Source organism: Heterocephalus glaber, unplaced genomic scaffold, assembly GCF_053883595.1.
Source record: "Heterocephalus glaber isolate CG9 unplaced genomic scaffold, H.glaber_assembly_v1.0 deba00001773, whole genome shotgun sequence".
Lineage (NCBI taxonomy): Eukaryota > Metazoa > Chordata > Mammalia > Rodentia > Bathyergidae > Heterocephalus > Heterocephalus glaber.
Genome location: NW_028258463.1, coordinates 11,198,025 through 11,211,503, shown reverse-complemented (window position 1 = coordinate 11,211,503; position 13,479 = coordinate 11,198,025). Strand labels below are relative to the sequence as shown.

Here is a 13,479-nt window from a genome sequence, read left to right as displayed (position 1 = left end):
CCAGCACTCGGGAGGCCGAGGCAGGAGGATCACTGCGAGTTTGAGGCCAGCCTGGGCTACACAGTGAGTTTGAGCCCAGCCTGAACTACAGAGTGAGATGCTGTCTCAGAAAAAAAAATACGAGGGAGTTCTACATGTGCTGATATAGTGGAGCAATCTCTAAAATAAGAAAGCAGTACTGAAATGCGTATATGCAGGAATTTTCTGCAGAAGATTCAGCAAGAGAATCCTAGCATTATGTCCCAGGAAGGAGGGAAATAACACTTCTTTTCCTTTGTGTACCGTTTGCTACCTGCATGCGGCATATCGGCTATAAGTAATTTTTTTTTTTTGGTACTGGGGATCGAACTCAGGTCCTTGTGCTTGCGCAGCAGGCGGCGAAACCACTGAGCTAAATCCCCAGCCCAGTCACATTGATTTTTAAGGCAGAAACATTCTGAACGCCCAATAAAGTCTTCCACTGTCTCTATTTGTAAACTTTTTTTTTTTTTGGTACCGAATATTGAACTCGGGACCTTGCACTTAGGAGGCAGGAGGCGGAACCACTGAGCTAAATCCCCGGCTGTCAAAGCTTTTTAAGCCTTCAATAGAAGGAACTAAAATTTCTATAATATATTTTTCTTTGAAAAATTTTTTATTGGTGGTATTGAGGATCGAGCCCAGGGCCTTCAACCGAGGTACATCCCAACCCTATTTTTATTTTTCGTTTCTAGACAGGGCCTTGCTGAGTCGCTCAATGTTCCAGGCGGGGTTCAAACTTGCAATCCTCCTGCCTCAGCCTCCCAGAGTTGCTGGGATGACAGGCATGAGCCACCAGGCCTAGCAATTTCTCTTAGATTCTTAGCTGTGTTGACAACGTGCCAGTTCCCGCCGCTGTATGAAAATACCCTATGTGTTTTTTCTAAGTTAACTCTCCTTGAACTTCAAATGAGAAAACCACCTGTTCCTCGGAGGAAGCAGCTCTGTCGGGGAAGGGGCTGGGTTCCGTGTCCAGCCTGCCTCTTTTCCGGGCGGCGGTCCCTCTGGCTCGGTTCTCCGTCCTCTCCTCCCAGCGACAATGGGTGCCAGCCCGGAGCGATATCTGGCTGCGCGCCTCGCTGCCCCCCCCCCCCCAACCAGCGCGGTTTCCCAAGCAGGGAAAAGTGCGCAGCGTTTCAGTCGAATGGGGGCGGCGCTGCAGGACGCAGGGCGCACGCGCGGGCCTAGGCCCGGGCCCGGTCAGGGGCCGCTCAGGACCCTCTCTGCCGCCGCACCCGCGCGGCCTGCGTCGGTTCATGCTCGGCGGGCGGGCCGGGAGACGTCAGGCGCCCCTCCCCGAGCCGGTGAAAGGCCGTGTGTGGACCCCGGCGCGTCTGTTGCCTCCCCCCAGGACCCCGCTCCCCGCCTGGCAGAGAGCCGGTGGGGTTCCGCGGTGCCCCGGATTGCTAACCCTCTGGGCTGGAGACCCACAGACAGAAGGACCCGCCGAGGCTGGCGTCGCCCCACTTCTGGGGCGGGGGCGCAGGGCGGGTGAAATGGGGAACCTAGAGGCGCCCCGCAGCTTCTTCCACAACCACGCCGGCGACCTTGCCCCCAGCGCCCCGGGTTCGAGGGCGGCGGCGGGACTGACCGAGGCGGGGCAGGGCCCACACTGGCCTGTAGGGAACCTCGGGGCCTCGCTGACCCCTCCTGATTCCGCGCTGGACCTAAAGCCCAAAGCAGCGCGAAGAAAGCGGAGCGGGCTCAGCGCCCGGCTCCTCCCCGGCCCGCATTCCTGCGCCCCGCCCGGGCCCCCGAGCTCCAAGCATCCCAACCATCCAGGCCGGGGCGGCGCCCTGCCCCACCCTCTCTGGGCGGGGACAGCCAATGGGCGCGGCGATGGGTCCTCGCGGCCCCACCTCTAGGCGCGGCCAGCCAATGGGCGCGGCCCTGGGGCCCCCGAGGCCCCGTCCTCTCTGGGCGCGGCCAGCCAATGGGCGCGGCCGGGTCTCCCGGCGCGGGCAGTGCTGGCCGCAGTCCCGGGGCGCACGGACGTGGCTCGCGTTTCCTGCGCGCCCGGCTCCCCGCGCTCCTGCCCCGCGCCGCCGCCGCCGCCGCCGCCTCCGCCCGCTCCGCGTCGCCCGCCGCCTCCGGTCAGCCCCGGGCAGCCATGGAGGACGTCACGCTGCACATCGTGGAGCCCCCGTTCGCGGGGTACGCGGACCCGGCCGAGGCCTCCGAGGTCCCCGCCGCAGGCGCCCCGGCTGCCGAGGAGCCGTCGGGGTCCGGCGCGGAGGAGCTGATCAAGGCGGACCAGGTGAACGGCGTGCTGGTGCTCAGCCTGCTGGACAAGATCATCGGCGCCGTGGACCAGATCCAGCTGACCCAGGCGCAGCTGGAGGAGCGGCAGGCGGAGATGGAGGGCGCGGTGCACAGCATCCAGGCCGAGCTGGCCAAGCTGGGCCGCGCACACGCCGCCGCCGGGGGCACGGTGGGGAAGCTGCTGGACAAGGTGCGCAAGGTCAGCGTGCACGTCAAGACCGTGCGCGGCAGCCTGGAGCGCCAGGCCGCGCAGATCAAGAGGCTGGAGGCCAACGAGGCCGAGCTGCTGCGGCGCCGCAACTTCAAAGTCATGATCTACCAGGTGAGCGCGCCTCGCCGGGCGCCGGGGTCCGGGGCGCCGGGGACCCGGTCAGCGGACACTGCTCCGGGCCGGGCGCCCGATATAGCCGGTGACTCAGGGCTCTGGCACGCTCGCGGGCGGGGGGCCCCGCCGCCCCGCACCTGACCCGCGCCCCCGCATCCGCTCCCGCCGCCTGCGGGCCCTGGGGACCCCGTGGTCTCGGGGAGCGGCTTGGGCGGGAGGCGGGGCCGTGAGGGCGCGGGAGGGCCGGGAGGTCGCCGTGAATCACCCGCATACCTGCGGGGGTGGCGGCCCGAGCGGCAGGGGCGCTGGCGGCCCGCTGGTTGCCTCTCTTTCCGTTTAGTACTGAGGATTGGACAGGGGCTCGCACTGAGCTCGGTCCACAGTCCTTTTTGTATTTTGAGGCAAGGTCTTGCTAGGTCTAAATTGCGCAGGCTCGGCTAGAACTTGCAGTCCTCCTGCCTCAGCCTCCCAGAGTGCTGGGATCACAGGCGTGCCCCACCACACCTTTTATTGCCTCCCTTGCAGCTCCCTCTCCCCGTTCCCCCTGCCCGGTACAAGTACAGTTTTTGCATCATAGCCCAAATGCAGCCGGGAATCTCAGCGCCTCCGCCTGTGGAATCATTGGGTGCAGGGCTCCTTTGTGCTCTGTTCCCTTTCCTCTCCCTAGGGAAGGGAATGGAAAGAAAAGGAAGACTAGATTTCCACACACAGGCTGGGCTGGGACTTGCAGTCCTGCCTCAGCCTCCGAGATTCTTGGGGTTATGGGCTGTGCCCCACACCCCTTTTATTTGCTCCCTCTCTCTGTCTGTCTCTCTGTCTGTCTCTCTGTCTGTCTCTCTGTCTCTCTGTCTCTCTGTCTCTCTCTCTCTCTCTCTCTCTCTCTCTCTCTCTCTCTCTCTCTCTCTCTCGCCCTCTCGCTCTCTCGCTCTCCTGCAGTACTGGGGGTTGAACCCAGGATCTTCACACTGAGCTATATCCCTGGCTCTTCTTTATTTTGAGACAGGGTCTCTTTCAGGGAGGACTTGAACTTGGGACCCTCCTGCCTCAGCCTCCCCCACTGCTAGGATTACAAGGTTGTGCCACTGCACCCATCTATTTTAGGTTTTGTTTTTTTGGGTTTTTTTGTACCGGGGATCAAACTCGGGTCCTTGTGCTTTCGAGGCAGGCGGCGGAACCATTGAGCTAAATCCCCGGCCTTATTTTAGCTTTTATAAAGCTTTGCTTCTCCCATGTACAGCACTGTCTGGTGGAAAATGTTTGCCCAGAACTCCTTCCACTTAATCTCACTGCCTGGTGGCAGCGGAATAATCATGTGTATCTATGTGTGTGCGTGTGTGCCTTTGTACATGTGTGTGCTTGCACGTGCTCACACACACAAGTGCTGTGAGGTGTTTTCAGACATGCCTCCTCCAGGGGCTTCAGGGTAGGGAACACAGGTGTGGGAACAGCTCACCAGAGCTGGTGGGGTACAGGTTTCCCTGAAGAGCTTGGATGGGTGACCTCACCCTCAGGGTCCCAGACTGGGGGACCTGGGGAAGTTCTCAGCCCCCAGCAGGTAAAGTCCCTGTGCCAGAGAGACATTTTGCCAGATGTGGTGGCACACACCTGTGATTCAAGCAGTTGGGAGGCTGAGGCAGGAGGATCGCCAGGAGCTCAAGGCCAGCTTGGGCAACATAGTGAGACCCTGTCTCAGAAAGAAAAAAAAGCACCAAAAATTATAAATAGTTCCATATGAGGAAATAAAGCTAGCTGGGGGAGGGGGGCGTTCACTCCCAGGGCAGGTTTGACCCCATCTGTACTAAGCAGGGCCAAGGGGGTTGGAGGAGGAAGAGAGTGGTTTTAGTTGAGCCCCCACCCCCGGGGAGGTCTCCAGAACTAAACGGCAAAGCCCTGGGAGAGGGGACAGCCAGAAAGAGGGTGCTGAGGTGGGGTGGAGTTCGTCCAGATGGGGGCCGTGTGGGGTGTCCCATCCACCCCGAGGTCTGCCAGGCTGTGGGGCCTGAGACTGGAATGAGGCCAGAGTGGCCAGAGCTCTGCAGGCCTAATAGGGAAGGCGGATCTGCTGGGAAGGCGAAGGGGAGGCAGGGAGACAGGCTGGGCAAGGGGCTGGGGCAGGGCCTGGAGGAAGGGGCACTTTCCCCCACTCCCCACTGTGGGCTCGAGGGAGGCCACTTGGCCGAGGGTGGGGTCGGAAGGCTCCAGTGTGGGCCAGGACATCTGCCACCCGGCTCTTCCCGGGGAGCAGAGGGAATTCCCAAGTGCCACAGCCAGAGCCCGCTGCCAGGCGTCCCAGCAGGTGGCCTCAGCTGGGCTGCAGCCGTGGGAAGTGAATCCCGATCCAGGTCCTCTGAGTAACGCAAGTGGACGCCCCCACTGGGCAACACCCAGCTGCCAGGGAGCTGGGACTGCGCCGCAGATGAGTCTCCCAGAACTTCGGGATATTTTTAGTTACTTTAGCTATTTTAGAACCCAGAAAGGAGGAAATATTTGCTATCTGGAATAGTTGGGGTTTTATGTTTGTTTTTCCAGCACTGGGGATCGAACCCAGGGCCTTCACACTGAGCTATGTCCCCAGCCCTTTTTCATTTTGAGACCAGGTCTTGCTGAACCGCTAAATTACCCAGGCTGGGCTTGCACTTGCCCTCCGCCTGCCTCAGCCTCCAGAGTGCTGGGATCCCGGGCGCTGGCATGGCCCGTGGCCCTTTCTGGAGTAGTTTTGATGCAGCGGAGTTGGTGAGCAGCAGCGGTGACCCATCGGGCCTGTTCTGAGCTCTTGGTGACAGGATGGGAAGCACTGGAAGGATTAGGTGGCCATGGGCACTGAAGCGGAGGCTGAGGGCTTTCTGGCTTCTCCCCAAATCCCGGCCCACCCGTTAGCCCTTCCTTTCTCAACACCAGGTGAATCTCGGCCGGCCAAGCCTTTGCCCACGAGTCCGCCCAGCTTAGGCTCTGGTGGCCGTCGTCCCCCAAGCCTGGTGGCCAGGGAGGGGGTCCCCATCCCGCCCTCCCTCCAAAGTGGCTTATTTTTCTTGGTCACTGAATGGCAGAAAGGGTATTTTGGGGGGCATTCCCAAGACTAACAGGGATCTCGATGGCTGCCTGTTCCCTCTTCTCTTCTCTTTTTTTCAGTAGTAGGGATGGAACCCAGAGATTTTTTTACTTCGTCCTTTCTGAGACAGGGCTTTGCTGTGTTGCTAAGTTGCCCAGGCCAGGTCGGACGTGCTGCCTTCCTGCCTCAGTCTCCCAGAGTGCTGTGTTACAAGAATGCAGCACTACACTGGCCCTTTTCTTTTTCTTGTAAAATCTAAGCCTTGTGAAGGTCAGAGTGAGGAAGGAGGAGCAGTGGCACAGAGGGGCGGGCAATGATCACTAAAGCGCTCCTCGGAGCTGAGCCTTGGGACCGACATTGTGACTGCTCCGCCATTGACCTTCCCACCCCTGAGTCCGGGACCACGACGACATCAGCCTCGTGGTCCCCCTTGGAATGGCACTAGAGGCTCGAGTCAGGATTGAGCCGGAGCTGGAATTGCCGCCGCCCCCGCTGCACTCGATTCCTGGACCCTGCAGGGACAGGGAGAGGGGCCTGGACCCAGGCTGTCCTCGCTCCTTTCTTCTCTGGCACGAGGGCTGCTGGGCACACCTGTGTGTGAGTGTGTGCACGCACATGTGCACAGCATGCTGTGTTGGGTACAAGTGGCCAACCTTTGTGTCCATGAGCTGCTCAGCCTCGTGTGCTGCTGTCGTGCAGTGTGTGGTCCCTGGTGCAGGGCCAGGGCGAGGACAAGGTCGAGGTGTAAGGACCGTCCCCTGCATGGACCCTGCTTAGCCTGGGAGAGGGCCGTTACTCGGTTTTGTTTTGTTTTTAGGTTTTTGAGGCAGGATTTCGCTATGTACTTCAGGCTGGTCTTACACACACTATGTAGGCCAGGCTGGCCCAGAACTCAGGGCAATCCTACTGCCTCGGCCTCTCCAGTGCCAGGATCACGGGCGAGCACCAGTACGCCAGGCGAGAGGGCCGTTTGGGGCTCAGCTCCAGCTCCCTGCCACCCGTGGCTCCTGCCTGTACGTGCAGGCAGCCCGACCTGCTGCTCTGGGTTTGGGGATGGTAGGACTTGTTGGACCCTGCTGTTGTCTGATCTGCCGGCTCCTCTGTCCCGCTCCTGGCTCCATCCTGGTGGCCTGGGTCACAGCCCCTGGGGGGCAGGTAGGTGCTTAGGCCCCAGGCCCAGCTGCCAGAGACAGCCGATTTGATTCCCTGTGCTGTTCCGCAGCTGAGACCTGAGCCCTGGGTGGAGCTCGGGGCACAGGAGACACGGATTCGGCCAAAGGGGAGCAGCCAGGATGGCCCTCTCCCCGCCAGCCTGCTCATCCGGCGGCATGGTGCCCACTCTGCCCCGGGGAACAGCAGAAGCTGAAGACAGGGCGCTCCTCTTTCCCCTGTCTGACTCCGGTCCCCACCAGCTGGCTGGGTTGGGCCGGGGCCGGGAGCTACGTTTGTTCACCCACCGCCTTCCTGTCCCCTGCGCCCTCTGCATGTAGCACCCTCTGCATGTAGCGTTTCCAGTGTGGCTTCTCCACCCTGGCCGCGCCTGACCCACAGGCCGCAGAGGTCTCTTTGTGTCCCCCCGGCTGAAACCCCCTTTCCTGTCTCAGCCCGAGAAGAAGCCAAAGGCCCCCTGCGACCCGGCCTCGCCCAGGACCGTGCCCTTTGACCTCCTGCCTGAGACTGAGCCCAGGACGCTGCCCCATTACCCCGAGCCCGGGCCCCGGCCTGGCCCAGGGGAGCCCGCAGCGCCTGGGGACGTCTAGGGTCCCCGGGTCCGTGGCGCAGGTGTGTGCACCGGGCTGGGGCTCCCTCCTGCTGTTTGGCTTGGTCTTGGGGTGTCTGCTTCGAGCTGTGTCCTCGCGTGTGCTAGGCTGGGCCCGGGTCCTGGTTTCTGCTTTATTTTTCTTTATTTATTTTTTTGCTACCGGGGATCAAACTTGGGACCTTGCAATTGTGAGGCAGGCACCCGAACCACTGAGCTAAATCCCCAGCCCATGGTCCCTGGTTTCTGCTTTAAAGGCAGCGGCTCAGGCTGCAGAGTGGAGCGGCCAGGAGCCCCCGCCGCTTCTCAGCACAGGGTTGGAGGCCCTTCTTCCCTGCTGCCCCCGCTCCCCAGAGCTGAGGAAAATATTTATGCTTGTTTTTTCCAGTTTCTTTAGAAACTGTTTTCCGAAGAGATCCGTGTTTGCCAGATCCTGCTCTGGGCGGGGCCCTTGACACTGCCAACTCGGAGGCGGAAGGGGACCTGTTGTTGGGTGCTGAGCCTCCCTGCCTCCCTGAGCAGGATTCCCACCATTTTTCTTTTTGTGTGTGTATGTGTGTGTTGTTTTTGGTACCGGGGATCGAACTCGGGTCCTTGCACTTGCGCAGCAGGCGGCGAAACCACTGAGCTAAATCCCAGGCCCCCTTTTCCACCGTTTTAAAAGAGGCATTGGGGATTGAATCCAGGGCCAGGCCCTCAGCTATATCCCCAACCTTTATTTTTGGCACGGCGTCTTGCTGAGCTGCTGAATTGCCCAGCCGGGGCTTCACCTTGAGACTCTCCTGCCTCAGCCTCCCAGGGTGCTCTTTGGAGCATCACACACCACTGTGATGTCTCCGCACCCCTCACCCCCCAATCCACACTCCTTCTTGGGGAGAGCGTCCCTTGTGGAGAATGTGCAGTGGAGCAGGAGGAAGGACCTGCTGCCACTACTGATGCACCAGGTCAAGAGAGGCCCCAACCCAGGTGTGGCCCTTGTCCCTTACATGTGAAGTCTTCCTGAGGGCCAGGTACATAGTAGGTGCTCAGTTAAACTATTATTGCGCACTACTCGACACTGAACCCCAAGCCTTCTCACTGAGCTCCATCCCTTTTTAAATTTTGAAACAAGGCCTAAGTCACTAAATTTGCCCAGGCTAGGCTGAAACTTGCAATCCTCCTGCCTCAACTTCCCATAAGTTGTAACCTTATATAGATCTAAGCTCAGGGTTGGGGTGGAGGAAGTGAGGAGACTCCCTGGGTGCCTGGCTGGGCTGGGGTCCTTGCGCTTGCTGGTGGTGGGGGCTGTGTGACTTGTCCAGACCTGGTCATTAAAGGTAACTGGAAACCCAGCCTGCTTGGCGTGGTGGTTTTGTTGAATAAAAAACAGGAAAACAGAACAAGCCGCGCAAGTAGGGGCTGGGGGTGGGGCGGAGGTGCGTGGGCCCTGTGCCTGCCCTGGGGCTCGGGTCCCAGCTGTTTTAGCAACCAACAGCCCGGGTGGGTGGGCCCATAGCACGCTCCAGGGCTGTGAGTCACGGGGAACCCGCCTGGGGGGGGGGGGGCGAGAGTGCCATTAGCAGAGGGGGACTCTGGGCAGCCCGCGCAGGGCTGAGGCCCAGCCCAGCTGCTGCTCCTGTTCCCTACTTGGCCGGGAAGCCCCGGGTCAGGTGGCAGCCATCGCCCCCAGGGACCCCCATCCTGAGCCCCACGGTTTAGCCCACCGGAGCCCCGGCCCAGACCGCACTACCTCCAAAGCCGAGGCCAGGAAACCCAGCCAGCTCTGCTGCAGAGCCCGGGAGACTGGGGGCGCTGGGGCGGGGCGGGGCGGGAGACAATGTGGATTTGCTTCCCAGCAGCTGGGGCTGCTTCCTGAATATTCCCCCGCTGTCCCCCAGGCCCTCCCCAGTCGGTCCACCTCTGAGTCCAGTGAGAGGCAGGCTCTCTCCCTCTGGTGGGCAGTGGCTGGCTTTAGTTTGGGAGGCTGTGAAGCTGGGGTCAGAAATGAAACTACTTGAGACAGGGTCTTGCTATGTAGTGCAGGCTGACCTTGAACTCAGTCATCCTCCCCTGCCTCAGCTTCCAGTGTTGGGATGATAGGTGTGCACCACCAAGCTGGGTCAGAAACGAAACTTTTGTGATACTGGGGGTACAGGTAGATTCGAGGTGTCGATGGATAAAGAGGAGTAGAGTTTAGATTCCAAAGAGTCCAAAAATGGTGCCCAAGTACTGATGGTCAGTCTCCAGTAGCAGGCGGGCGAGGGTGTCGGGAGAACACCCAAGGGTGCGCCTAAAATCAGATGGAACTCAGAGGGGCCAGCCCTCTCCACCTTCAGTACAGGGAAACACCGCGCAAAGCCTGCAAAGCCTCGGGGAATAAGAGGCAGAGGGGCAGAGCCATTGCCCACACCCGACAACCCTGAGCCGCTCACGGCAGGTGGAGACTACAAGTCCCAGCATGCTTTGGGGCCAGGTATCGGGGCCGCTGGGAGATGTAGTCCTGAGCAGGCGGCTGGGTGCCCTGCGGAGCCCGTGCCCGGAGGGTCGCGGAGGGGAGGGTCAGCAGTCCCCTTGTCCCTGCTAAGGCTGTTGACAGGAAGGAAAGGAAGGGGGGGGTGTTTCCCAGCTTCCAATATAAACCCGGAAACCCTGGGGGATTGAGTGGGAGGAAGAGGAAGGAGGTGGGGTGGGGACGGGATTTCTGTAGGTGTGTTTACGTCCGAGTCGCCTGTGACTGGGGTGTGTGTACGTGTGTGCACGTGCGCCTGGGGCACCATTTTACGTTGCTCTATTTTCTCGGGAGATGGGATTTTCTTACAATTTCGGGAAATGATGTTCACAAAACCCACTCTTTCCTTCTGCAGTGCCCAGGCTGGGCTTGAACTCGTGATTCTCCTGCCTCAGCCTCCACGCAGTGCCACGTTGGCCTCCTGTTCGTTTCCTCTTGTTGAGTCAGTTCTCTTGGCTCCCCCTCTGCCCCGGGCGCCTCTCGTTTTCGGGGGGGTGGTGGGGGATCCTGACGTGAGTGAGGGTCCTCGAACATTTTCCGAGATGGAAAAGGGGTGGTGCTGGATCCTCAGGATAAGAGAAGCAGCGGTTAGCTCTGCACCCCAGGGTCAAGGTGATCGATGGGGACTACCCTGCCCCAGCCCTGGGAGGAGGAGCGGTCATCCGGCCCTTACAAGCGGGCGGGAAGCCCAGAAGCCCAGGCGTCGCCCTCTTTCCTCAGTGTCTACGTGGGGGGCCGGGCTGGAGCCAAAGCCAGGAGGTCGACGGTGGGGTTTCGGGACGATGGAGTCTGAGAAACGCCTCCTTCCTTTCCAAGTCATCCTGCGCGGGGGGGCCCCCCTGGTCGCCACGCGCTAACCCCCAACCCAGACCTACTCGGCAGCCGGCTTGCCTTTGGCTTGGTTTGGGCGGTGTGCGATCCGGACACCAGGGGGCGCTCTGCCACCGCCGAAGTGAGGCTGAGTCTCCCGAGGCCGACGACAGGGCTCAGGGATAGGGTTGGAGGGCGCGGGGAGACCTGGTCCAGGCGCAGTGGTACTGCGGTCCGGGTTTCCTACCTCCGCTCGCTGTCCACCCGACGACCGTGCTTATTCAGCGGCATGGTCACGCACGCCTGGGAGGCAGAGCCTGGAAGGTCGCAAGTTCCAGCCCAGCTTGGGCAACTGCTGATGATGACTAGGGGTACAGCTCCATGCCAAGGCCCTGAGCTCAGTCCCCGCGGCGCAGGTCAGGCTGATTTCCGAGCCCCCTCTAACCTGCTCTGCCCTCTCTTCCCCCAGGACGAGGTGAAACTGCCGGCCAAGCTGAGTGTGAGCAAATCGCTCAAGGAGGCGGAGGCGCTGCCCGAGGGCGAGGATGCGGGTGAGGGCGCGCGGCCCGAGGACGAGGAGGACGCGGCGGCGCCCGAGCTGTCCTCCGATGAGGCGGTGGAGGTGGAGGAGGTGACCGAGGAGTCGCGCGCGGAGCGGATCCGGCGCAGCGGGATGCGGCGCGTGGACGACCTGCGCAAGGCCTTCTCGCGCGAGAAGATGGAGCGCACGCGCCTGCGCACCAAGGAGAACCTGGAGAAGACGCGCGTGCGCACGCGCGAGAACCTGGAGAAGACGCGACACTCGCTGGAGCGGCGCGTGACCACGCTGGGCGCGCGCCTCGTGCCAGCCGAGCGCCGGGAAAAGCTGCGGTCCTCTCGCGAGAAGCTGCGCAAGTCGTTCACGCCCGACCACGTGGTGTACGCGCGCTCAAAGACGGCGGTCTACAAGGTGCCGCCTTTCACCTTCCACGTCAAGAAGATCCGCGAGGGTGCGGCCGAGCCGGCCCGTGTCACCGAGATGGTGCCGGTGGATGCCGCCGCCGACGAGCCCGGGCCCGAGCGCGACGATGCTGGCGACCTGCTGCGCGCCAGCAGCCCCGACGTGCACGCGCTGCTGGAGATCACCGAGGAGTCGGACGCCGTGCTGGTGGACAGAAGCGACAGCGACTGAACCCTGCCCACTGTCTCCTGCCCGCTTGCTCTCTCTGTCGCATTCTCTCTTTCTCTGCCCGCTCCCGACCTGGCTGAGATGTTTCTAAAACACCTCCCCTGGGAGGCTGAGGCAGGACGATCGCCGAGTTCCAGCGCAGCCTGAGCAACGTAGTGACTTAGCGAGGCCTTGTCTCAAAATACAAAATATAAAGGGCTAGGGATGGAACGCAGTGGGAAGGCCCTGGGTTCAGTCTCCCATACAGCACCAAAAAATAAAAGGAAGAAAGAGCCCCTGTGTGGGCGCAGCTGGGTGGAATGGAGAAGGGAGCAGTCCTCGGCCTTGTTCTCCCCAGCGGGTCCTCACTTGGCCTCCTTCCCGTCCCCAAGGCCGAGGGTCTCTGGGGACCTGGATCCCCGGAGGTGGGGACACGTGCCCATGGAGCAGGAGAAGGAAGAGGAGAAGGTGGGCTGGATGAGGACAGATGTGAGAAACTCGGGAGAGAAGCCCTGCCTGTCGGGGTTCTCAGGACAGTGAGTGTTTTGGAGGCAGTGGGAGGACCGTATGAGGAAGGGACGACCTCGACGGGAAGCCCAGCCTGAGGGGACAGCAGGGAGGATGGGAGAAGGGCAGAAAAGGGGGTCGGGCTAGCCCAGGACAGAGGGAGACACCCGTGACCCGGACCTTCCTGGCCACGGTGTGGAGAGCCTTCCCAGAGCTTGCACCCTAAAGCTGCAGGCCTCGAGGACATCTGTGCACTTGGGGTGCCTTTCCAGAAACTTGGGGTGGGTGCTGTCTGCAGCCCTCAGCCCCTCAGTCTCAGCCGCAAAGGCCTGTGGGAAGGCAAGACCCCCAGGGAGGGCCAAGCCCCTCCTGTCCCTTCCCGCCCTGCTTTTTTGGGTCACAGCTGATTGCTGGGGAGAGGGAGGGTGCTGGGGACACGAACCTTTTATATACATGGAGCTTAGCTTTGTTTTTGTTTTTTCTTGTTTTTCTTTCTTGGCCCTGAGTGGTTGGAGGGCAGGGACGTGGTCCCCTGGTGCTGAGGGGCTGAAGGGGCCTGAGCTGTGGCGTGAGCAGCTGCTCCTGTTGCTGGGCCTATGACAGCCCGACCAATAAACCTGCTTTTCTAAAAGAATCTGTGACCTTTGTATTCTCTGAAGATGGCTACTCAGAAGGTGGGGAGGGGAGGGGATGGAGAGAGAAGAGCACACTTGGTTATAAACCTGCCGGGGTTTCAAACCAGCTGTGGTGGCACAGGCCTGTAATCCTGGCCCTGAGAGGACTGAGGCAGGAGGGTTTCTGGAGAGTTCAAGGTCAGCCTTGGCTGCATAGTGAGACCTGTCTCAAAACAGACCTTGTCTAAGGTTACGCAGCTAGGAAGGGCAGAGTGGGATTCGAAGGCAGATACCCTGGCTTGCAGTCTGCTTGGGGGAAACAATTCTGTAACCCTGAGATGTCAAGGCCACAGAACCACAGGCTGCCTCAGTGCTGGATGGGAGAAAGGATGAAGGGCATGCTGCACCCGGGCTGCAGGCTTCGCCGGGCAGGGACAGCCATAGTGTTACCTTGGCTTTAGATCACCTGAGGAAGGGTGGTCGTGTGTGGGGTGGCACCC

At 61.0% G+C, this 13,479-nt stretch overlaps 1 protein-coding gene across 1 annotated transcript; it reads left to right on the top strand.

Annotated features, from left to right (window-relative positions):
• The first annotated feature begins 1,955 nt into the window (after positions 1 to 1,955).
• Positions 1,956 to 12,999, top strand: Cavin1 (caveolae associated protein 1). Its single transcript, XM_004859338.3, has 2 exons — positions 1,956 to 2,602; positions 11,181 to 12,999. Exons 1-2 carry the CDS (start codon positions 2,129 to 2,131, stop codon positions 11,880 to 11,882), a joined length of 1,176 nt encoding a protein of 391 aa, XP_004859395.2. The 5' UTR covers positions 1,956 to 2,128; the 3' UTR covers positions 11,883 to 12,999.
• The last annotated feature ends 480 nt before the right edge of the window (positions 13,000 to 13,479 follow it).

Excerpts from the sequence above, each read along its gene's own strand:
- Cavin1 (XM_004859338.3), top strand. The coding sequence starts at position 2,129 with ATGGAGGACGTCACGCTGCACATCGTGGAGCCCCCGTTCGCGGGGTAC. Across the intron at positions 2,603-11,180 it reads TCAAAGTCATGATCTACCAG|GACGAGGTGAAACTGCCGGC; the intron begins GTGAGCGCGCCT and ends CTCTTCCCCCAG.